Below are 25,804 nucleotides of genomic sequence, written 5' to 3' on the forward strand. Positions count from 1 at the left end.
CAGTGTTTTATGTTCAATCATGCAAATGGCGTGGGCAGAGACACCTGTCACTGCCATTGAAGAGAATGGAATGGTTACTGTATTTACAGGAAACCCAGTGGAGCCCACTAGTTCCAATCCTGTGGGTTGTCACAGTTTCTCAGCCTTGTTTTTCTGTCTGCAGAGTGGGATTCAGATGGATGTAGGGATTAGAGCCAAACAACTATGAGCAGAAGTGGGGAACGCCACTAGTGTGGTTCTGCAAACGTTTGCACATTTGCACAGTGCTATAATCAGTTGCAGTTATTCGGCTTATGCGAGACATTGCAAAAACTCTTGTCTAAACAGATTAACCTCCTTAGGTTTGACCTCTCTTTTCTTGCACAGCGCTTTAGGGTAAAACAATCCTTGGGAAAAACATAGGAAGCCACATTATACCAAATCTGACCATTGGCCCATCTAGCTCAATAGATGGGGCTCTCCAGAGTTTAAGGCAGGGGAGATGTCAGGGATTTAGCCTGGGACATTTTGCACGCAAAGCACCAATGAACTGCAGACTTCCTGTGAGCAGGGAACACCTCCCACAAGCAGAAGGGGAACCTTTGGATTCAAGCCAGCAGTTTGGGTTTCATACAGTAAAAATTGCAAATCACCTGGCAGACTAAAATGCTATACACATGCATATTAATGATACATTTCCTGTTCTGTCCCCCGAGATTTGATCTTCCTAGTTGGCTTTAATATCCTATTTGGGGGCAGTTAAATAGAGTGTTGCTTACTGTTGCGGAAGGATGTGGCTTTATGTCACGCAAGCGTGAATGAAAAAGCAAAAACGCCCTTCCTCCTTTTCTTCGCTAGAATGTGGTGGTGGATGAAATTGACAACGATGCAGCTAAGACTGCCGTGCAATCTTAAACCCACATGTACCTAAACTGTCTTGAAGCAATCATAGCCACTTATTATTATTACTCAGCTCTATAATAATCGAGCCTCTCGCTTTCCCTCCTAACCATTCCTCTCTCCAGCTACTCTTTGTATCTGTCACCAATATTACCATCTGTTCTGTAAGCCGAGCACGAAGCCTTTGATCCCTCCCTCTTCTCCCTCCTACTCTTAATACTTCTCTGTTCCTTCGGTTTTCCAGGGGGATGCCAGTTCTTGTTTTACATCACTCATGTAAAGTTTATATTCCACCTTTCCTCCTAGGAGCTCGAGACCACGTGTGTGGTTCTCTCTTCTCCTCTCCTCACCCCATTTATAGACAGAACAACCCTGTGAGATAGATCAGGCTGAGAGGAAGCAAATTGCCCAAGGTCACCCACTGAGCTTCCTGACTGAGTAGGGCCCCAGGGGTCAGCAAACTTTTTCAGCAGGGGGCTGATCCACTGTCCCTCAGACCTTGTGGGGGGCCAGACTATATTTTGGAAAAGAAAGAAAAAAGAATGAATTCCTATGCCCCACAAATAACCCAGAGATGTATTTTAAATAAAAGGACACATTCTACTCATGTGAAAACGCCAGGCAGGCCCCACAAATAACCCAGAGATGCATTTTAAATAAAAGGACACATTCTACTCATGTAAAAACACGTGGATTCCCAGACCGTTCATGGGCTGGATTTAGAAGGTGATTGAGCCGGATCCGGCCCCTGGGCCTTAGTTTGCCTATCCATGGAGTAGGGAGTCGAACTGTGGTTTCCCAAAACCTCATCTCTCTCTCTCTCTCTTCCCCCTGCTAGGGTGTTCATCCTCCAGCGAAGGATGTTGTTGAGAATGTATGCAGTCTTTCCAGGGTTGCAAAAAATGTTACAGCAAATTTGGCTGGGTTGAATTTTTACTGTTTGGCAAGGTGGCCAGAATTATGGCAGACAGCACCCAGAACATGAAGAAGGAGGCTGGGGAGGTTCGTAGAAATGTAGAGGGACATAAATAGCCCCAGGAGCAGTAGGGAGGTGAGTCAAGGCCAAGGTGCAAGAATGCAGCAGTGGCTCCAGCTGAACCTTTAAAAACGCACACTAAATATCTTAAAACCGGTGAAACATGTAACAGAATCATGTGTCTGGATATGCCCACTGAAACGGGAACATTTTCAGCAGGCACCTAAAAGAAAAAAACAATGGTGGCACCTGCCTAATGTTTAGTTCCAGAATACAGGTGTTGCCACCTTAAAGGAACAACTCTTTGCAAATGCAAAATGGGCATTGCATGGCACTTGCAGAAGTGCAAGTTCTGTAGCTCCAAGTCATAACACGTGGGGCAAGGCAATCCCTTAAGAAAACTGGTCCCAAGGCTTTATATACCAATAGGCTTTTTATACTCCATATACCTTGAGTTCAGCCTGGGATTGAACTGGCAGCCAGGGCAAATCTTTGAGCACAGGTGTGATATGCTAGGGGACTCTCACTCCTCCCAGCAACCATTCTGCAGCATTCTGCACTAACTGCAGTTTCCAAACCAAGATCGAGAGACGCCCCATGTAGAGTGCTTTGGGGAGTACATAATGATGGAGGTGCCCAGCATTTTTGTGCCTTAACGTTCCCCTCCCGTAGTGCACATGGCACCTTCCTTGGCTGAAAACTCTGATCTTGCTCTGGTTTTCTCTTTTTGCTACAACTTTATTTTCTCCACTCAAACCTCAGTTGCCTTCACAACAATCCTGTGGTTGTCAATTTGATTTTATTGTTCCTTGCATTTTAAATTGTTCTAGACCTTTTGTTTGTTTGTTTGTTTGTTTGTTTGTTTGTTTGTTTTGCTTTTATCTGTTGAGGGGCAATATATCCAGGTTATATGGTGTTCCCTACTCAGCCATGAAGTTTACTTGCAGATATCGGGTGACTCCCCATCTCTCAAACTAGCCTACATCACTGGCCTGTTGTGAGGATGAAATAAGAAGGGGGGGCAAGCACTCCACCCGGAGCTTCTTGGAGAAGGATGGGATCTAAAAGTAGTATATAATGCGATGATCTTGCCAAATCCTACGTACAATTCAGTTCCTCTTCTCAATCAATCTGTTGGGTAACTGTTTCCTCTGAATCAAAGTGAAGTAATAAGTTGGCTCCATCTGTTGGGGATTATGAAAACTGCATGGCATTTAATGACATGTAGAGCAACATAACACCGGGCAACAATTTTTTACTTTTTGAATGTTGTCTAGATTTCTACAACTGATTTAGGGTATTTTTGCACTGCTGAATCAGGAAATGGCATCCGTTTCTCTCCATCAGGTCAGGTTTACTGTAAACTGAATGGTGAGCATTGATAAAGGTAAGTACACGTAAATTGCATGTTGCTTCACCATTTTTCAAACTTCAGGGCTTGAACTTCCATTTCTTGGAACTCCTGGAATGCTTGGCGGCAGGGAGGTCTCTCTTCAGAGTCCAACAGTAGTCAGCCATCATGACTGTGTCCCAGTGACCCTGATATCTGTCTCCATCTCTTTCATGTCCTGATGGAATCTCTCCCACTGCTCTTCACTCATTGAACCCAGGTTCTCAGGAAACCGGTCCATATGTGAAAATAGGTAGTGCATCTTGACGCTCATGTTGCAGCCCAGGTTTCTGAAAGCAGTCAGCATGTTGTTGACAAGTTCTGCGTAGTTTCTGGCCTTATTGTTGCCAAGAAAGTTCTTCACTACCAGAACAAATGCCTTCCACGCTTCCAGTTCCACTTCGTTCATTGAGTTTCCGAACTCTGGATCTCTGATGAGCTGACAGATCTGAGGACCATCACAGATGCCAGCTTTCAACTTCTCCATGGTCAGTCCTGGAAAAGCCTGGCACAAGTAAGTGAAGCAGTCACCAACCTTGTCCAGAGCCTTGGTGAACTGCTTGATTAAGCCGAGCTTGATGTGCAGTGGTGGGAAGAGTATTCTGTCTCTGTCCACCAGAGGGTCATTGATGATGTTCCTTTCTTTGCAAGGCACCAATTCCTCCTGCACAGGCCAGTCCTTCTTCGTGTAATGCTGAGCACCAATTTATGGAAGATTTGGAGGTTTGATAACTTCAAACTGATCCCTTTTCGACATAATCACCCAGAACTATCGGACCTGAATACTTCTTGTCATTAAAATAATCATTTCCAAACAAAACAATTATTCGACATGGCATTTTACCCCCACCAACTTCTTCTAAAATGCTCCACACAAGCGTACATGTGAACGAAAACGTAAAAAAAGACATGTGACCATAGCTCAAAAACTTGACCTGATTGAGCAACACCAATATGATTTTTGGATTCAGCGCATCAGATTCGTCCTAAATCAGCTGAAAAAACGCAGACAACAAATTTGTTGTTGACCAGTGTAATGCATTTACAGTGGTACCTCGGGTTAAGTACTTAATTTGTTCCGGAGGTCCGTACTTAACCTGAAACTGTTCTTAACCTGAAGCACCACTTTAGCTAATGGGGCCTCCTGCTGCTGCTGCACTGCTGGAGCAGGATTTTTGTTCTCATCCTGAAGCAAAGTTCTTAACCTGAAGCACTATTTCTGGGTTAGCGGAGTCTGTAACCTGAAGCATATGTAACCCGAGGTACCACTGTATTCATACAAGAGGTTTATATAAGAAAGCATGACAATTTCAATAAATTAAATATAAATGGCATACACTGCATTTTGCATAACACTCTGAGTTTACTAATTAAACAATATATATCAGAGTGTCCTAAAAAAAACCCTATACCACCCTAGACCCTCTTATGTCCTGTACATTTAACAGCGTTACCTAAGCTAAGGGTTTAATATCAGGCCACAAAATTATTAATACTATTATTATTTATTAAATTTGTATACTGCCCTTCATCCAAAGATCCCAGGGCAGTTCACAACAGAAAAATAACAAAATGAGAATACAAAATACATGATAAAACAAAAACCAATCAATAACTCTCTCCCTCTCCTGTACTTTCCCCATGGTACCACTTTGCCTGAGTTAGTGTCTGGAACTACTGAGGCAAGAATTAGGAACCTTAGACTTTCTGTGCATCTGCCCACAGTGAGCTTCTAGAGCTGAGGTTTGAAGCATCTGTCTGTAGGACCAGCTTACAACTAATACTTAACTCTGCTATTATGCAGACAGACATAATTTTATTTATATGCCACCTACCCATAGTTCCAACCATGCTGAAGGCAGCTCACAGCTTGAAAAAAACACCTACAACATCATGAGGCTTGTCCACCCCAGAGTTTACTGTGTGTTTTGCAGCGTTTTGCAAACCCTTTAATTTGCATAGTCCACATGATGTTACCCTCAAGGAACACCAATCTCGATTGAGGATAATGCAATAAATTGGGGGGAAATCAGGCTGCAAACCACTCTGCTCTGGGGTCAGGGCCATCTTAAGCATATCCGGCGCTGTGGTGCAAAGCTCCATCCTGCACCCACACCCCCACACCCTGGTTCCCAGAGTTTTTTAGGGAGGACAGTGCTGTTGGCAGGGCTGGAGGAGCTGAGCAGCGGCTGAAGGGTGGCTCCCCCGGCAGGGAAGAGGCAGAGGCTGGACACAGTGCCTCCCGGCTCAGCTGGACGCTTCGTGCCGCGGTGGCCATGGCAGGCGGAGGCTCCGGGCACAGCGCTGCTTTGGCGTGGCATGGCGAGGGTGGCGAGCTGATGCTGTCCAGCCTCCACCTCTTCCCTGGCGCCCTCCAGAACTTGGCGCCTCTATGGGTAAGACACCCCTGTCTGGGGTACAGACAGTTTGGTGTTTTGGTGTGAGTGGATGAAGTACAGTGGTACCTTGGGTTAAGTACTTAATTCGTTCCGGAGGTCCGTTCTTAACCTGAAACTGTTCTTAACCTGAAGCACCACTTTAGCTAATGGGGCCTCCTGCTGCCGCTGCGCTGCTGGAGCACAATTTCTGTTCTCATCCTGAAGCAAAGTTCTTAACCCGAGGTACTATTTCTGGGTTACCAGAGTCTGTAACCTGAAGCGTATGTAACCTGAAGCGTTTGTAAACTGAGGTACCACTGTATCACTTTCTGCTGCTTCCCTTCCATGACCACAGCTTCCTCAGTGCTTTCATTTCTTTTCTGGCCTTGCTCTTTTTCTGAAAAATTCCTGAATGGAAGAGTATAGCCTTATATTTGTTTGATCCCTCAGATTTGCGCAAAACCAAAAACTGTGCTGAGTTTTTACAGTTGCCTGACTATGTGCTTTTTGCTCACTTCCAGGGCAGAGATTCTTATTTTTTAAAAAGCAAAGTGCACATATTCTGTTGGTACTTAACTAGCATAGTAGAATCAGCAAAACAGAAGGCAGGAACAAGCTCCTAGCACCACAAAGCCTGGCTCAGTGTCTCGTAGCAATTTGTAAGCAGTATTAAGCTGGTAGCCGTGGTCAGGTTGGATGTAACCGTCCTTTCCCCTGAAATTCAGAAATTACTGGCAAAAATAAGGTTCCTCCCAATAATGTTACATATGGAATGAGTTACCAGCAGAAGTTGATTTAAAAAAACAAAACCCTAATTTTTAAAAAAGGGAGGGGGGCTGAATGAGCCATAAAGATAAAGGAAGGTGTCACATCAAGAGAAGCTTGTTTACATTTGGCAAACAGCTGTTGGGGATCCTCAAGCAAGTGATAACATCACATCGAGAGAAAGTTGGAAATAGTTCTTAACTCCACGCCTCCAAAGCCTGTCACCAAACAGGGCATATTTACACATCAGCCTGGAACATGGGAGACTGCCTATTGTGTCAGACCATTGGTCCATCTGGTTCAGTATTGTTGACACTGACTGGTAACATCTCTCCAGGATTTCAAAACGGGGTAGAATCATAGAAATGTAGAGTTTGAAAGGACCACGAGGGTCATTTGGTCCAACCTGCAGCACATAGTTATTCGCTCCTACAAGATACAGTGATGGCCATGGAGAAGAAGACAATCAATAACTGCAGTGCAAGAATCTTTTGCGCAACGTGGGGCTCGAACCCACAACTCCAACTGAGGGTATTTCCCCTCTCTTTCTGGACGTGCCAGGGATTGAATCTGGGACTTCTATGCATGCATAGAAGATACTTTCCTTATGAGCTATGGCAACCAGGGAGTTGGGCTGGATCAATAGATTATGGCATATCATAGCAAGAAAGGGATTTTCACTGTGCCTTTTCTTATCTTACCCATGTAGCTGCATGTGGTGAGATATTTGTATGTGCCCCCAATTTTGTCAAAGAAAATACTAGTTTTCAAACCATACTGTTGACATGTGGGTCCATGGTTTTCAATTTCACACAAATTGTTTCCTGCAGGAAGCTAGATTGGTAAGGTCCCTGCACAAGGACTGAACCACATTGAAATGCAGCACCCGTTACCATCCCTAAATGTTGTTGTTGTTTAGTCGTTTAGTCGTGTCCGACTCTTCGTGACCCCATGGACCAGAGCACGCCAAGCACTCCTGTCTTCCACTGCCTCCCGCAGTTTGGTCAGACTCATGTTTGTAGCTTCGAGAACACTGTCCAACCATCTTGTCCTCTGTCGTCCCCTTCTCCTTGTGCCCTCCATCTTTCCCAACATCAGGGTCTTTTCCAGGGAGTCTTCTCTTCTCATGAGGTGGCCAAAGTATTGGAGCCTCAGCTTCAGGATCTGTCCTTCCAGTGAGCACTCAGGGCTGATTTCCTTAAGAATGGATACGTTTGATCTTCTTGCGGTCCATGGGACTCTCAAGAGTCTCCTCCAGCACCATAATTCAAAAGCATCAATTCTTCGGCGATCAGCCTTCTTGATGGTCCAGCTCTCACTTCCATACATCACTACTGGGAAAACCATGGCTTTAACTATACGGACCTTTGTTGGCAAGGTGATGTCTCTGCTTTTTAAGACGCTGTCTAGGTTTGCCATCGCCTTTCTCCCAAGGAGCAGGCGTCTTTTAATTTTGTGACTGCTGTCACCATCTGCAGTGATCATGGAGCCCAAGAAAGTAAAATCTCTCACTGCCTCCATTTCTTCCCCTTCTATTTGCCAGGAGGTGATGGGACCAGTGGCCATGATCTTCGTCCTAAATATCCCTAAATATGTGCTTATTATTTAAGGTGCACATTGCTATGTTTCCTGCTTTACAGTTAATATAGTGCAAACTAAGCATATTTATTCTCCAAAGTAAACCCCACTGAATTCATTATGACTTGTTCTCATGTAAATGTGCGTAAAATGGCAGCCTTAATGTATAAATCTTCGAAATAGTCCCTCTTGGTTTAGGAGTCGGTTCAACAAAGCAAAGTTCTCACTTAGATCTGTGGTTCTTTAACTAAAGAGAAAAGGAAACAAGCTTGCTATGCCGCATAATACCTTTCCAGAAGCAAAATTTGTTTTACAGCAGGAAACGTGTAATAAATAGAATTCACTTTAATAAAGCCCGTCTGTCGCTTCTGCAAAACACCTGAAGTGACATACAGTAAAATGGAAATCCAGCCCCTCCAAGTTCAGCACAGTTTTGTTCTCTTCTATTAAAACCAGTGGGAAATACCTGAAATAACTTGGCTGTTGGTGGTTTATGCCTGAGTTACCATTGGATACAGTTGTTAGCCACATTGTTATGCAAAGTATTCTTCCATCCAGTCTGGGTCACAATTGCTGTACAAGCGGTTTAGATTTCGAGATGCTGTGTTGGTACTGAGGATGGGACAGAAACGTGATTCAGCTTGCCTTTGAAGCCAAATCTGTCAAATTTGCAATTCTTGAAGCAATATTGAGGGCCAAAACACAGCCATCCTTCAAAATCTGCGCCTACTTAAATTTTGCAGTGCAGTCCTCCAACAGAACAGTGTTTACAAAAATGCATATATTAGGGTGAAATGGTCATAAAAATGAATATATTAGGTGGAAATGCACATAAAAATGAATATATTAATGAAAATAGCAAGCCATAATGCATTAGGTAAAGGTAAAGGTACCCCTGCCCGTACGGGCCAGTCTTGACAGACTCTGGGGTTGTGCGCCCATCTCACTTAAGAGGCCAGGGGCCAGCGCTGTCCGGAGACACTTCCGGGTCACGTGGCCAGCGTGACATCGCTGCTCTGGCGAGCCAGAGCCGCACACGGAAACGCCGTTTACCTTCCCGCTGGTAAGCGGTCCCTATTTATCTACTTGCACCCGGAGGTGCTTTCGAACTGCTAGGTTGGCAGGCGCTGGGACCGAGCAGCGGGAGTGCACCCCGCCGCAGGGATTCGAACCGCCAACCTTTCGATCGGCAAGTCCTAGGCGCTGAGGCTTTAACCCACAGCGCCACCTGCGTCCATAATGCATTACAGTAGGACAAATTGCTTGCAGAAATGTGGTCAAAACCGCATACAAAAATACATTTCTTAGGAGAAGTTTGCACTACAGTGCTGAAGAATTTTAATTATTATTTTTTTAAAAAAAATGCAAATTGCTGCAGAAATGTCGAGAACTGAATTTCAGAGTGGGGGAAACGAGAAGCTACGAGAACTAAAATTGACAGATCCCTCCATCCCTACTAGGGACTACCTGTGTGCTTTTATCTTCATCATCATGTTGCCTGCTCTACCTGTACTTTTGTATATAAAGATATTATTATTATTGGCATTGGTTTTCAAAATCAAAAGTAAGCATATCAGTCCATAAGTTTTTTTAAAAAAATAATCTATCAGATGTCAAGCAAAGCCGGCAGGGAGGAGTAATGTTGGCTGATGCTGAAGCCCAGTCGTCTTCTGTTTAGTCAGACTTCAGATGGAATGTGGGAGGTGGTGGCAGACAATTGGACAAGGCTCTGCTAGCAAGGTGCTAGGCAGGTTTCAAGCTGCGCCTAGGAAGGCTGGGTTGTCAGGTAGCAGGGCTGGCCCAAGACATTTTGGCACCTGAGGCGAACCATGAAATGCTGGGCCCCTCCCTGCCAGGAAAGAAGGGGTGAGTGAAGATCTGCATCAGGAATGCAAAGCGAATAAAGATCTACAGCAGGATCTGCTGCTGCCCCTGCGGATCCTGCCGCCTGAGGCCATCGCCTCACCTTGCCAGCCCTGCCTTCCAAGGAGCAGGGGACACAAAATAAACCAATAGTTGGCACTAGGATTAGCTGGCACTCCTGCGATACTTTTTCCTTTCATAATGGAGACATTGGATCAAGCACCAGAGAAACGGGGGCATACCTTAAAAAAGTTCACGAAATGCTGAGGAGTTGCTTTAGGGGGCAGCATAGCTTGCTGACATTTTTCCAAGTTCTTCTTTTGAAAAGCATTTATGGAGTGTTCCAGTGCTGCAGTATTAACATAAGTGTGCTCAGCATCTGAAAACAAAAATGCACATAATTTTTTTAAACAAACAAACGACAAATTGGTGCACACTGGTTGGAGGTGGGGAGCGGTTAATAGTTTCTTATTGAATGTGGTGCTATGAGCGTGAGCCAAAAAGTGCTTCGATCACAGGCAGAGAACCTGTGGCCCTCCAGGCGTTATTGGACTGATGCTCTCATTAGTCCCAGCCAGCATTGTCAATATTGGCAAGGGATGAGGAGGAGTTGCAGTCCAACAACATGTGGATGGCCACAGGTTCTCTGCCTGTGATCTGAGACAGGATACAATAAGGCAAAACGAATGAGAAGGGAGAAAAGCAAAATAAACAAGTTCTGGCACCAGCACGTTCATATTAATACGTAACGAAGTTACGTCCAGTGAAATGTTTACTTTTAAGGAGGCAGGGCCAGGAGTGGAGAAGGCCAATGACAGCTAGTCTCATCCTGCAGAGGGAACTTGGTTGTCTGTTTTCTCCCTCTGATACTGTGGTATTGCCCTGTTCTAAACAACCAACAGCTTGGGGAAATGAACGGCAAGAAGCACAGCTTTTGTATCACGCAATTATATCATAATTTCTTTGTGAATACATAATTTCTTTGTGAAACATGAGGTTGGGATGAAATGCCCACCTCAGGTGGCACAGGTGCAAGAGATGGCACTCCACATACCTTTCCGCCGCCACCAGAATGCCCCCGGGGCAGAGAAGCCAAGCAGCAATACTTTGTGGAATGCCCTGACTCTTGCCCCTGACTCTGCCAGTGTGGTTGGGGGCAGAAGGCGGCAATTTCCGTTTTGTCTCAGGTAGCAAAACGGGAGGAGCCTTCCCTGTCTCCTACGCTGAGCAACACAACCATAAAAAGCTAAAGGGACCCCTGACCATTAGGTCCAGTCATGGCCGACTCTGGGGTTGCGGCGCTCATCTCTTTTTATTGGCCAAGGGAGCCGTACAGCTTCCGGGTCATGTGGCCTACATGACTAAGCCGCTTCTTAATTCGCTTACTTAATTCGTTCCGGAGGTCCATTCTTAACCTGAAACTGTTCTTAACCTGAAGCACCGCTTTAGCTAATGGGGCCTCCCGCTGCCGCCGCCGTGCGATTTCTGTTCTCATCCTGAAGTAAAGTTCTTAACCCGAGGTACTATTTCTGGGTTAGCGGAGTCTAACCTGAAGCGTATGTAACCTGAAGCGTATGTAACCCAAGGTACCACTGTAAACAGGTGAGAAAAACCTCAATCAGTGGCAGGTTGAAGGAGAAAGCCAAATGATGCAATGTAAGCCCCCAAAGATGACTTCTCTCTCATTTTATTTTCATGACAGTGCTGGATGGAGGCCCTTTGCAGCGCTGCTTCTTTAACAAACTCTGGGACGTTTGCTGCAAGTGGCAGAAGCAGCCGCCTCCGCCTCCAAAGCCGCTTCATCGCTACCTCCAAGTTTCCATCCATGCAACCCGTAATACCCGCCGGAAAATGGAGGACAGGCATGTTTCCCTCCCAGAATTTAATCAGCTGTTTGGCTTGACGGTACGTTTCTAGGGTGAGAGAACACTGGTGGCGTCAGGACAGAAGTCCAGAGAGCCACTCAGCAGGGGTGAGCTAGGGGCAGGGGATATGGCAGGGCTGGCATAGCGCATTTTGAAATAAGTGAATTAATACATGTTGCCATCTAAACTTTCATAATAATGCTTCAGATCAGTCTGAAACCTATTCCACAAAAGGTAGACTCTCCTTCCTTGGATGTTTTGAAGCAGGAGTTAGATCACCAGCTATCATCCTGCATTTCAGGGGGTTGGATCAATGACCGTTGGGGTACCTTCCAAAACTACCAATTCTATAGATTCTGTGAAAGAGGGTGGTGTCCCCACAACACCATTACCTGCAGGAGCCTCTCCACCCCCATCACTGAGATCCAGCTCCGAGGGCCTTCTCGGTGGTGGCACCCGCCCTGTGGATGTCAGATGTCAAGGAAATAAACAACTATCCGACTTTTAGAAGACATCTGAAGGCAGCCCTGTTTAAGGAAGTTTTTAATGTTTGATGTTTTATTGTGTTTTTAATATTCTGTTGGGAGCCGTCCAGAGTGGCTGGGGAAACCCAGCTAGATGGGTGGAGTATAAATACAACAACAACAACAACAACAACAACAACAACAACAACAACAACGAAGTCCAGGGTTTAACATGAAGTAACTGCACAACTGTGAGAGAGTGCAGGTACTCACAGATAGGGAAGGGGCACAAGTTTAATTTAATTCACACTTTTGGAAGCACTACAAGAACCAAAGCACAGAAAATTTGAACCTTCTCTGAGTTTATAGTGCAGTTTCCCATCCAAATAATGTTTGCAGAAACATATATGCTGGGGTCAAGTGTCATTGAAGATGCATATATTAGACAAAAACACTCAGTTTTAGAGGAAATTGCGAAAATGTGCATATTAGGTAAAGTTGCTGGAAGTTGGATGAAGATCGCGACAAGAGTTCACACCAAGTTTTTTGAGGAATCTGTTATAGAATAGGCATTGGTTGAGCACACTAATCTCAAAACTATTTGCTAAGTTATTGTTCTGACATAATAAATATATTAATCTGAGTCTTGAAAATCCCTGCTCTTCCCCCCCCCCGGACTAGTTCTAACTATTGTGATTTGGGGAGTGGGATTCAGGAAAATTGCTTAAGAGATGAAGAGGCAACTCTAGGTACATGTCATGTGCAAGACAGTGGGTAGCCAATGTAGTGCAGCTAAATGAACATCATTTAGTGGTATACCTGTTCCACTGGCCAAATGTTTTGCACCAGCAGAAGGTTGCTGCGTAAGAAAATGCGAAAGCAGGTCGCTGCTGATTTCATTTCACAATAGATTTGAGCAACCTGTTGCACAGCAAAGTAGCACACCTGTTGTATTGGATTATTTATCCTGGTCTTGTTACTGTTTATGTTTTGGCTTCTAGGTCCCCCTTATTGGTTATTTTTCTACTTCTTATTTATTTGTTTCATTAAAAAATTATATGCCTCTTGAGTGTAGAAAAACCTCACAAGAGTTTTATGGGGTGGGGGGAGATATAGCAATGAAATTACAGTGGTGCCTCGCAAGACGAAAAGAATCCGTTCCACGATTCTCTTCGTCTAGCGGTTTTTTCGTCTTGCGAAGCAAGCCCATTGACGGCTTAGCGCTATTAGCGGCTTTTAGCGGCTTTTAGCGGCTTAGCGGCTTAGAAAAAGGGGGGGAAGGGGGGAAAGTCGGAAAAACTCGCAAGACATTTTGTCTTGCGAAGCAAGCCCATAGGGAAATTCGTTTTGCGAAGCGCCTCCAAAACGGAAAATCCTTTCGTCTAGCCGGTTTTTCGTCTTGCGAGGCGTTCGTCTTGCGGGGCACCACTGTATCACTGAAAAAATTCTTCAGCCCAGTAGGGCCATTCCGATACATTCACAGAAGAAGTCACGTGTGGTAAAAAATTACCTTTGCCTTCTCTTTACATGTCCTTGCCTCCGGAAGGATGAGGTGGACCGAGCGTACTTCGCCGTGTTTGATGGTCACGGAGGAATAGATGCAGCTAACTATGCAGCTGCTCACTTGCATGTAAATGTGGCACATCACAAAGACCTTCTGAAAAACCCGGTGGAGGCCTTGAGGGAATCTTTCCAGAAAACAGATGAAATGTTCCTTGCTAAAGCCAGGAGAGAGGTGAGTGGAGAGAGGCGAGTACTGCAGTAATTGTAGATTGTTGGCTTGCCAGTGGGTACAGGGAAGCTGAGTGCTGAGAAATGTGTCCTCTTGGTAATTGGCTTTTCTGTAGCGTTGCAGAAAATCCTGGGTAAATAATTTATTGGTTCACTTAATAGACTTTTGCCTAAGAATCATTGTCCACAAATCAGAGGAGGTGAAAGGTTTAATTTAGGCCAACGTTGATGGATGTTGGGGTCTTTCCAGAGGGGTAGCCATGTGTTTTTTAAGCCCAGTAGGTTCTTCCAGGTTACTTTCTGTTCACTGTCACTCATGCAAGGATCCAGGGAATGATGGGCTACAGTACACATGTCAAGAATTAGGAGAAACTGCATCTGGGATTAGGCTGCTGTAGCCGATTCCTTCTTTCTAATTCAGGTAAATTGGGAACCTGAGCTGTAAGCAGGGTGGTTTCTCTTGTTTGAATGGTAGCATAGTGTGAGAGAGATTAAGTAAGGAAACTCGTATAGCGTAGTAATGTAGATTACAAGGTGATTTGGTGGGCCAGCCATTCCAAAATAATGCTGAAATGGACAGGTTGCAAATCAAAGTGATTTAAATAGCAAGGGGGGAAGTGCTTTTAAAAACCTGTTTTCCAGCTATGCAATTTGTATATTTTCTGAACAAGCATGTATATGAACTGTTTACTTTAAAAAATCAAAACTGCATTGGTTTGCAACTAAATAGAGCACTTTTTAGAACCTTGAAGCATAATCCAGACCTCTAATTGACTTGTTTAGAAACAAGGTGGGCATTTGCGAAGGTTAATCAACTACCATTTGACACTCCCTATGCACATAGAGGGACAATCCCTAAGCACAATCATTGAACCACAAAATGCCCAGAACTTTCCTGAGGCCAGACTGGCAGTTAGTAATAGGGAGCGGATGGCACTGTGGTCTAAACCACTAAGCCTCTTGGGCTTGCTGATCGGAAGGTCGGCAGTTCAAATCCGTGCAACGGGGTGAGCTCTTGTTGCTCTGTCCCAGCTTCTGCCGACCTAGCACTTCGAAAGCATATTAAAAAGTGCAAGTAGATAAATAGGTACTGCTATTTATAGGTACTGCTGTGGCGGGAAGTTAAATGGCATTTCCATGCGCTCTGGTTTTCACCACGGTGTTCCGTTGTGCCAGAAGCGGTTTAGTCTTGCTGGCCACATGACCCAGAAAACTGTCTGCGGACAAATGCCAGCTCCTTTGACCTGAAGCAAGATGAACTCTGCATCCCATAATCACCTTTGACTGAACTTAACCATCCAGGGGTCGGCTTTAGCTTTTACCTTACTAGGCAGAATAGTAGCTTTCCTTCCAATATATTTTATTTTGGGGTTTTTTGACATGCAACTATTGACCTATATAAAGTGTGGTTCTCACAAAACAGATCTACAAAGTTAAAACACTAGAAACAACACTGTATTGAATAGAAACAAACCAAGATCTTCAGGAGCATCTTCTGTTGCAATAGTTTTTGAATACATGAGTGGTGTCGGATGATACAGGTAATTTGGATCCTTTCCAGTCTGGGTTTAGGCTCAAAATTGGGGCAAAAACAGCTTTGGTTGCCCTGATTAGTGCCTTACACTGGGGAAGGACTGGGTGTCCACAAATCAGAGGAGGTGAAAGGTTTAATTTAGGCCAACGTTGATGAATGTTGGGGTCTTTCTGGATCTCTCAACAGCTTTTGATTTCATTGACCATGCTGTCCCTCTGGATCGGTTGTCTGGGATGGGACTCCTCAGAGGAGCAGCGTTAACAGTGGCTGCATTCCTTCTTGGATAACCAATCTCAGAAGATGGTAGCAAAACATTTATCGGCCTACAGCATGTCTCAGAGTTCTGTTCTTCCCTCGCCCCCCATGCTTGTTGTCATCTACATGAAACTGCTGGGAGAAGTCATCTGGAGTACGCAATAACTCCCAGCACTCTGGGAGAAGTTACCCAGAGTCATCCAGGCACACAATAACTAGTTGCATTTTATTGCTTGACATGTTTTGAACAACCGGATAGAAGTCATCACAACAATAGCAACAAAAGGCTAGTGTGAATTCACTCTAATGCTTTTTACATCGCTAACAGAGTTTCTATGATCTTTGATGCACGGTTATATAATGAGCACCAATTCTCCCCACACAGTTTCATTTCATCCTTTTAAAGGCTCTTTATAACATTCCCTCCCCCTTCTCTCTCTCTCTCTCTTCAAACTATACAGAAGCTGCACAACGGTAGCACAGGTGTGGCTGCCTTGATTGTTGGGAACAAGTTACATATAGCTTGGCTTGGCGACTCACAGGTAATGCTAGTCCAGCAAGGGAAAGCTATAACCCTGATGGAACCTCACAAGCCAGAGAGAGAGGTAACTACTGCTTCTTTGAGTTTCCCCCACAAAGCTCTTGGCCTCTTGTGTATGTACACCAGTGTGGTGTAGTGGTTAAGAGTGGTGGACTCATAATTTGGTGAACCAGGTTCGATTCCCTGCTCCTCCACATGCAGCTGCTGGGTGACCTTGGGCTGGTCACACATCTCTGTAGTCTTTCAGCCTCACTCACCTCACAGAGTGTTTGTTATGGGCGAGGAAGGGAAAGGAGATTTTTAGCTGCTTTGAGACTCCTTAGGGGTACTGACAAAGCGGGATATCAAATCCAAACTACTACTTCTTCTTCTCTTAACACCGGTCCTGAAAGACCTACATTGCCTCCCAGTACGTTTCCAAACCAGGCAGAGGGCCGTCTCTGTGGTGGCACCTGCCCTTTAGATGTCAAGGAAATAAACAACTATCTGACTTTTAGAAGACATCTGAAGGCAGCCCTGTTTAGGGAAGTTTTAAATGTTTGATGTTTTATCGTGTTTTTAATATTGTGTTGGGATCCACCCAGAGTAGCTGGGGAGGCCTGGCTAGATGGGCAGGGTATAAGTAATAAATTATTATTATTATTATTATTATTATTATTATTATTATTATTATTATTATCATCATCATCATCATCGAAATTACTGCCTCCTTATATCCCTAGGCTGGTTGGTACTGTGCTTCCTGTGCCTGTCACACCTACAACTATAGATTTAGTGAGCTTTTGTTGTTGTTGTTTATTTAGGATGAGAGACAACGCATAGAAGCCTTAGGAGGTTGCCTTATCTACATGGACTGCTGGCGTGTCAATGGAACCCTGGCTGTTTCCAGAGCTATCGGTAAGCCATGTCCTTGAAGAACATCAGCCCTAATGTGTTCATTTACCATATTTAGCTCTAATGAAATATTGTCAGCATGTAAGTGTGATGGGGCGGCAGTTGTTTGTTCTACCGCGGTTCACAACTTTGCGTTCCGCATCAGTTTGGAAGTTATTTCAAAGCACAGCCTTGACAGCTAGAAACTTCACAAATAACACACACACAGGGAATGGTTTGATACTGCAGGGCTTTTGTGGAAATCTGTAACGAACATGACAAAAGCAGCCATATCCTAACTGCACAAGGCCATTTTTTTCCCCTTACCAACAGACACTGCAGCATTTTCCTAACCTTGGACTGAATTGCTGCCATTATTGCACCTACATTAATAATTGTTCCATGTGGTACATTGCCATAGAAACACAAACCTGACAGTGCACACCGAAGAATACTGCTCTTGCAGCTCCTTCCTCGAAGCATCTGTAAAACTATTTTATTATTATAGTTGTGCCTCCTGAAATGGCCCAAGCATTCACTCCTATTGAGAAGTCGTGGATCGTTTCCCCTCTTCACTCGATAACTTTTTGCAAAATGCTGTGTGGGGGGGGAAAAGCTTTTTTAGGGCCAAATGTAATATAAAAATGTGTTTTGATAAATACCGTATTTTTCCCTCTATAACACGCAGATTTTTTCTCCTAAAAAGGAAGGGGAAATGTCTGTGCGTGTTATAGAGTGAATGTGTGGTCCCTGGAGCCGAAAAATCAGGCAAAAATCAAATCGCGGCACTTCACGGAGAAGGTAAAACTGAAAAGAGGAAGCGGCTGCTTTCCTGCATTCTGCCTCAGGGTCTTACTGCTCACCCTCCTCTGTTTCGTTGCTGTGTTTGCTGAAACGGAACAAAGAGCAGGGAAAGCCCCTCCCCTCCAGGCAAGCAGAGGGGAATTCCTCTCTGTGCTCGGGTGCTGCTGGGGGAGAGGGAGAGAGAGGGGGGAAGTGAGAGAGGGGGGGAGGGGGAGGGAGAGAGAGGGGAGAGAGAGAGAGAGGGGAGAGAGAGAGAGAGAGAGAGAGAGAGAGAGAGAGAGAGAGATGGCTGGCTTTGGTGGGGGGAAACTTTTGCCTTTCTTTCCTCCCTCCCGTTAAATCCCTCTCCTGCATTCTTAGCCAGCTGCTTCTCTGCACACCCCTCTCATGTCCCTTATTTGTTTTTCCTTCGCTCCCCACTTAAAATGTGGTTACAAAGCATAGATCCACATGGATCCTCAGGATCTTTGCATTGGGTCACCCCAAATTCACCATCAGATCACATAGCATGTCCATGGCTACAGCCTGCCCCCCCAAAATCACGCACCCACTGTTGCCTGGGGCTGCAATGGTGCAAAAACGTGGTTAAAAAGCATGGATCCACATGGATCCTCAGGATCTTTGCATTGGGTCACCCCAAATTCACCATCAGATCACATAGCATGACCATGGCTACAGCCTGCACCAAAAAAATCACGCACCCACTGTTGCCTGGGGCTGCAATGGTGCAAAAATGTGGTTACAAAGCATGGATCCACAGGGATTCTCAGGATCTTTGCACTGGGTCACCCCAAATTCACCATCAGATCACATAGCATGTCCATGGCTACAGCCTGCACCAAAAAAATCACGCACCCACTGTTGCCTGGGGCTGCAATGGTGCAAAAATGTGGTTACAAAGCATGGATCCACAGGGATTCTCAGGATCTTTGCATTGGGTCACCCCAAATTCACCATCAAATCACATAGCATGTCCATGGCTACAGCCTGCACCCAAAAAATCACGCACCCACTGTTGCCTGGGGCTGCAATGGTGCAAAAACGTGGTTACAAAGCATGGATCCACAGGAATTCTCAGGATTTTTGCATTGGGTCACCCCAAATTCACCATCAGATCACATGTCTGTGGCCACAGCATGAAGCCCAAAAATGATACATCCACTGTTTCATTCAGAATGTTTTTTCCCTTGTTTTCCTCCTCTAAAAACGATGTGCGTGTTATGGTCAGGTGCGTGTTATAGAGCGAAAAATACGGTAAATAAAGGTAAAGGAACCCCTGACCATTAGGTCCAGTCATGGCCGACTCTGGGGCTGCGGCACTCATCTCGCTTTACTGGCCGAGGGAGCCAGAGTACAGCTTCCGGGTCATGTGGCCAGCATGACTAAGTTGCTTCTGGCAAACCAGAACAGCGCACGGAAACGCCGTTTACCTTCCCGCTGGAGCGGTACCTATTTATCTACTTGCACTTTGACGTGCTTTTGAACTGCTATGTGGGCAGGAGCAGGGACCAAGCAACGGGAGCTCACCCTGTTGCGGGGATTCGAACTGCCGACCTTCTGATCAGCAAGTCCTAGGCTCTGTGGTTTAACCCACAGCACCACCCGCGTTGATAAATAAATAAATAAATATCCTAGGATAAATAAATATCCTAGGTCAATTTTTGATAAATGTTGATTATCATGCTGAGTGCTTCCTGTTTCTGCTATGTGAACTGCCTCCTTCCGTGAGTCATCTGAAAGCCCTGCTCTGTGCTCCTGGGAATAAGACTATAGTGGTACCTCGGGTTAAGTACTTAATTCGTTCCGGAGGTCCATTGTTCTTAACCTGAAGCAACAGTTTAGCTAATGGGGCCTCCTGCTGCTGCCGCACCACCGGAGCACGATTTCTGTTCTCATCCCGAAGCAAAGTTCTTAACCCAAGGTACTATTTCTGGGTTAGCAGAGTCTGTAACCTGAAGCGTATGTAACCTGAAGCGTATGTAACCCAAGGTACCACTGTACGTGTGAAGCAGTAGGCACCACAGTTTTGGCATTGTCTCCCAAAAGTGACCCACCATTAGGGCAGGACGGTATCTGGTTTTCAGCATTATGGTATATATCACCCAACTCAATATCACGATACATCACAATTTCTAAATCAGGATGGAACTATGTAGAGAGGCATTGGCTGGCTTCACAGTTTTCCCCACATTGTTATTTTTGCATAGCACACACACATTAGGGCTGGGCAGTATAGTGATACAGAATCAAAAAATCGGTCTGAAGTCCACATCGTAGTAATGGTTTCAAAGCATTCAACATGGAGATTGTGTGTGTGTGTGTGTGTGTGTGTGTGTGTGTATCAATATCGATATAGATGTATATATGATGAGGGGAAAACCGTGAAGCCAATCATCGCTTCTCTTGTGATTCCCTATTGCTCTGTACTATAAAATAACAGTTTTAACAATATGTTATAGGTAAAGTAAAATCGTATCAGTTTTAGATCCCTAAGTAGTAGTAGTTTCTGGGACATTACCCCGTTCACTTCTACATGATTATGTCCTTATTTCAGATATCATAGGTAAAGGTAAAGGTACCCCTGCCCGTACGGGCCAGTCTTGACAGACTCTAGGGTTGTGCGCTCATCTCACTCTAGAGGCCGGGAGCCAGCGCTGTCCGCAAACACTTCCGGGTCACGTGGCCAGTGTGACAAAGCTGTATCTGGCGAGCCAGCGCAGCACACGGAAACGCCGTTTACCTTCCCACCAGTAAGCGGTCCCTATTTATCTACTTGCACCCGGGGTGCTTTCGAACTGCTAGGTTGGCAGGCGGTGGGACTGAGCAGCGGGAGCGCACCCCGCCGCGGGGATTTGAACCGCCAACCTTTCGATCGGCAAGCCTAGGTGCTGAGGCTTTTACCCACAGCGCCACCCGGGCCAGTCTTGACAGACTCTAGGGTTGTGCACTCATCTCACTCTAGAGGCCAGGAGCCAGCGCTGTCCGCAGACACTTCCGGGTCACGTGGCCAGCGTGACGAAGCTGCTCTGACGAACCGGCACCAGAGCAGCACACAGAAACGTGTGTATACTATGATATTCAGATATCATAGTATATTGCTATATCAAAATGTTTATCTGTGGAAAGAAAGCCCTAACACACATCATGATTCACGATATAGTGGCAGGTAAAAAATTATGAAACCTGTATCACGATATCGACTTCAAACTGGTTTTGGGCGACATAACATCCAGCCCCTCCCACCATGCTCTAAGTCTTTTATTATTACATTTATATCCCCCTTTTTCCTCCATGGAACTGAGGGTGCCATCCATGGTTCTCCCCCTCCCCATTTTACCCTCACAACAACCCTGTGAAGTAGCTTAGGCTGTGACACAGCAACTGGCTCATGGTCAGTTTCATGGCTGAGTGGGGATTTGAACCCTAGGTTCCCAGCTCCTAGTCAGACACTCTAACCCAGGGGTCAGCAAACATTTTCAGCAGGGGGCCGGTCCACTGTCCCTCAAACCTTGTGGGGGGCCGGACTATATATTTTTTTTGGGGGGGGGGAAATGAACGAATTCCTATGCCCCACAAATAACCCAGAGATGCATTTTAAATAAAAGCACACATTCTACTCATGTAAAAACACCAGACAGGCCCCACAAATAACCCAGAGATGCATTTGAAATAAAAGGACACATTCTACTCATGTAAAAACACCAGACAGGCCCCACAAATAACCCAGAGATGCATTTTAAATAAAAGCACACATTCTGCTCATGTAAAAACACCAGACAGGCCCCACAAATAACCCAGAGATGCATTTTAAATAAAAGGACACATTCTGCTCATGTAAAAACACCAGACAGGCCCCACAAATAACCCAGAGATGCATTTTAAATAAAAGCACACATTCTGCTCATGTAAAAACACCAGACAGGCCCCACAAATAACCCAGAGATGCATTTTAAATAAAAGGACACATTCTGCTCATGTAAAAACACCAGGCAGGCCCAACAAATAACCCAGAGATGCATTTGAAATAAAAGGACACATTCTGCTCATGTAAAAACACACTGATTCCAGGACTGTCCACTGGCCAGATTGAGAAGGCGATTGGGCCTGATCCGGCCCCCAGGACTTAGTTTGCCTACCCATGCCTAACCACTAAATTACACTGCGCTTATCTTTTTTTGTCATCCAACTAACACAACTTTCTCTACACTTTAGGGCAGAAGTCCTTTTTTACTTTTCAATTGTAGGATGTGTCTTTAATAAGATTACGATGGGGTGGGGCAGGGCATGATGGCATTGCTGGGGGTTGGATTAGATGATCTTTGGGGTTACTTTCCAACCCTGCAATTTTATGACTCTAAGCAGCAAGGTACCAAAGCTTCCAAGAAAAACAAAAAAATCCAGAAGGGGAAACAAACCAGAGGCATTTCCAAATTAATTCATAGAAGCGTTCCTTAATTTTGATTAACTGCTTTTACAAGTAGTTGCATATTTTACGTGTTTAACCTTCTTGCGGGGGTTGGGGAACAGAAAGGCAAAATAATGGGTTTTAACATTTAAAATAATTCTATATGTACGTGGGTGTGTTTGTTTCATCAGTAGCTCACTGGTGAAAATCTACTCCCTTGCCAGTATTAGACATTAGACATGACGCTGCCTACAGCAAAGCAAGACTCAGTTTTCAGACTCCAACTGTGTGTGAAGAGGAAGAACCATTTGCTGCAACATTCATATCACTGCATTGGGAAGTGCCCTGGAAAACAGAATAATGAGCTGGAGGACTGCAGCCGCATTCTGGGGCTCATTTAAGACACCATGCCAAACCATGGCTAAGGAAGCTTTGCGTGAACTGACAGCGCCTGGTTTGCAATACCAAAGTTGGAACCTATGGTTTGACACAGATTTGCAAACCATGGTTTGTGCTAAGTTTGGCTTGGCGCGATTCCTGAATTAAGAATGCATAGTTACTGCTGTTGCTCTGCCTTCAAAGCTGCTGCACCATGGAGACGAGAGAGAACTTAGGAGCTTATGAAACAGTGTGCCGAGAGGAGGGAAAACAAAATCAGACAAGCAGTTCTAATCCACAGTTTGCATTTTCGGGAGCTTCAACAACAGCTGGGATTCTAAACTGTAGTTATCGCAAATTATGGTTCTCCCATAATTCGGAGATAGGAAGACATTTGACAGTGAGGTAGGGGAACCAGGAAGGCTGTTCCTGTTAGACTGGGAGTTGGTCAGACATACCCATCTGTCTTACTGCCTGACACAAGGAAGGCTGTTGGAAGTGGGAAGTCAGAGGTGTCCAGAAACTCTCTTTCTTTTTAAGTAAGGAAAAATAAAGAAAACGGCACAAAAATATTGGTCCTCATTCTCCCTGCACCATCTTGGCTGACACAGGAACTCCTTCAAGCCATGCTGTGTTCCTATGCTTCTCTCCCCCCCTCCCCAAAAGGAGTTACATTAAAGCAAATGTAAATCAAAGCAAAATCTGCAAGTTCCTGCTTAGGCAAAACATTTGAGGATTTCAAGGGAAGCTTTTTAAAAAAAGAAAGAAAGAAAACCCTTTGGGAAGATCAACAAGATTTTTCACTTATCCATGGAAAACCTTCAGTTCTAGCTCTGTAGTCCTGGTTCACCACCTGCCTGCAATGGGGTTTTTGAAAGACCTTTACAGCAACAATTTCTTCCGCAGAGGCCTGTGGGTGGATGCCTGTGGCATGGCTGGGGTGCATGCACATGTACACACGCTCTTTTTTTTATGCACCACATTTGATCACACACACAGAAAGACAACTCTTTCAAAGCAGTGACTGCATTTGCGATAGACAACCAAACCCCTGCTTTCCAAAGTGCCTTCTCTGCTGGGGAAGAGCAGAGCAGACTTCTCTCCATCCTAGCAAGGATAAATTGTGCTTCTTCCAGCCCCATTACCTGTTTGTTGTGCTAAGGCGAAGGTTTGAATGGAGAGATAGATGCACAAAGATGACTCTCCCTATCTGACTACCTTCCCATTGAAATAGAGAAGTGCAGAGAAGTGGCCTTCATTGGATCAGAAGCACTGGCAGACCTGGGGTGGGGTGGGAAGATTAAAGCTCCCCCCCCTGCTCCTTATTTGTTTGGATGATTTTTAATTGTGCTTCATCTTCGTGTGGTTTTTAACTTTATGTGTATACCACTCAGCAATTCTGAATATTAAGTAGTATACAGATAAAAGGTAAAGGGACCCCTGACCATTAGGTCCAGTCATGGCTGACTCTGGGGTTGCGGCGCTCATCTCGCTTTATTGGCTGGCATACAGCTTCCGGTCATGTGGCCAGCATGACTAAGCCGCTTCTGGCGAACCAGAGCAGCGCACGGAAATGCCGTTTACCTTCCCGCCAGAGTGGTACCTATTTATCTACTTGCACTTTGACATGCTTTCAAACTGCTAGGTTGGCAGGAGCAGGGACAGAGCAATGGGAGCTCACCCCGTCGCGGGGATCCGAACCGCCGACCTTCTGATCGGCAAGTCCTAGGCTTTGTGGATTAACCCACAGCACCACCCACGTCCCTTAGTATACAGATACCTGGAATGAACTAAATATACAGAAGATCACTGTCCCTGCACTGCAGTTTGCAATGTTTTCTCCTCAGCTGTAGGAAGGCCTTGTCAGGTCACAAAGGTTGGCTTGGCATGCAGATCACCCAACCTTGGTTTAGAGCAGGCATGTATAAAGGTCCGTCTTGGGGGCCAACAACATTGGTGGGCCTTCACACATGTTCATTTCATCAAATCTGGCCCTCTTTGAAAAACGTTTGGGCACCCCTGGTTTAGAGCAACGTTTCCCAAACTTGTGTCTCCAGCCGTTTTTGGACTGCAATTCCCATAATCCTTGACCACTGCCCTGCTAGTTAGGGTTGATGGGAGTTATAGTCCAACAACAGTTGGAAGCCTAAATTTGGGAAACCCTGATTTAGAGCTTCGCTTTAAACAAAAGCAAAGGTTGACGGCTCTGAAAAAGGAATGGGGCAGTTGGGATTTTGTACCTTGTGTGGTAATTTACTTCATTCTCTCCTGCTTGTTTTTTTAGGCGACCCACTCCAAAAGCCTTATATCTCTGGCTGTGCAGATAGTGCATCGTTTGAGCTAACTGGTGCCGAAGATTATGTGCTTCTCGCTTGCGACGGATTCTTTGACACCATCCAACCTTTTGAGGTGGTGGACCATGTTCTAGAGCACTTAATGCAGAACAAAGGAGACAGCCTCAAGACTGCGGAGAGGCTGGTGGCGGCCGCAAAGGAAAGTGGATCCAGTGACAACATCACTGTCCTGGTGGTGTTTCTAAGGGAGCCCAAAGACATCATGTCCGACTGCCTCAGAGACCCTAGAAGCTGCTCTGCTGACTGACTGCACAGGGAACCCGCTCCTTAACTTTTTCAGCTCCGAGAAGAACCATTGAAATGGAAGACGAAAGGGTGACTATCAAATCCATTTAAAGCACAACATCCAAACGTAAGCAAGTTTAAATGGGGGGAATTCCTTTTACCACTGGAAAATGAAAGCTATTGTGTGGCAGACAAGATGCAAGAACCTAAGTATTTCAAAACCCAGGGTTGTCTTCAACTAAGCTGCTCAAGAGTAGACCCTTTAGAAATCAGTGAATCTAAACAAGTCATGCCTATGGATTTCAGTGGGTCTGGTCTATGGTTCTTCCATAACTCCGGCCAGTGTCTGGATTGTACCATTTTAGATTGCAGGTTCAGGGAATGCATAACTGAATGTCCCTTCGTGCAAAAAAGAAAAAAAAAATTTAAAAATCCAACAGCCCTCTTAGGTGCAGCCAGACTATACCTGAGTGAAGGCTTCTAACCTTGCTTCTCTCTGGCTGCATTTGATCACAATGGTAAATCACAGTTTGAAATAAGACATGG

At 45.2% G+C, this 25,804-nt stretch overlaps 1 protein-coding gene and 1 long non-coding RNA gene across 2 annotated transcripts in view; both read left to right on the plus strand.

The window, feature by feature from the left end:
* PPM1F (protein phosphatase, Mg2+/Mn2+ dependent 1F) overlaps positions 1 to 25,558 on the plus strand; it is a 36,041-nt gene extending 10,483 nt beyond the window's left edge. The window contains exons 3-7 of the mRNA XM_079956919.1: positions 11,532 to 11,734; positions 13,705 to 13,893; positions 16,140 to 16,283; positions 17,023 to 17,116; positions 24,964 to 25,558. Coding sequence (XP_079813045.1) covers positions 11,532 to 11,734; positions 13,705 to 13,893; positions 16,140 to 16,283; positions 17,023 to 17,116; positions 24,964 to 25,280 — 947 coding nt within the window. The 3' untranslated portion in view covers positions 25,281 to 25,558. The remainder of the gene's footprint in view (positions 1 to 11,531; positions 11,735 to 13,704; positions 13,894 to 16,139; positions 16,284 to 17,022; positions 17,117 to 24,963) is intronic.
* Positions 20,227 to 21,433, plus strand: LOC307205160. The gene is made up of 2 exons (XR_013833926.1): positions 20,227 to 20,459; positions 20,988 to 21,433. It is a non-coding gene; the product is annotated as an uncharacterized lncRNA (long non-coding RNA).
* Positions 25,559 to 25,804: the final 246 nt, after the last annotated feature.

The sequence above is a fragment of the Podarcis cretensis genome (genome assembly GCF_951804945.1).
Source record: "Podarcis cretensis genome assembly, chromosome: 16".
NCBI lineage: Eukaryota > Metazoa > Chordata > Lepidosauria > Squamata > Lacertidae > Podarcis > Podarcis cretensis.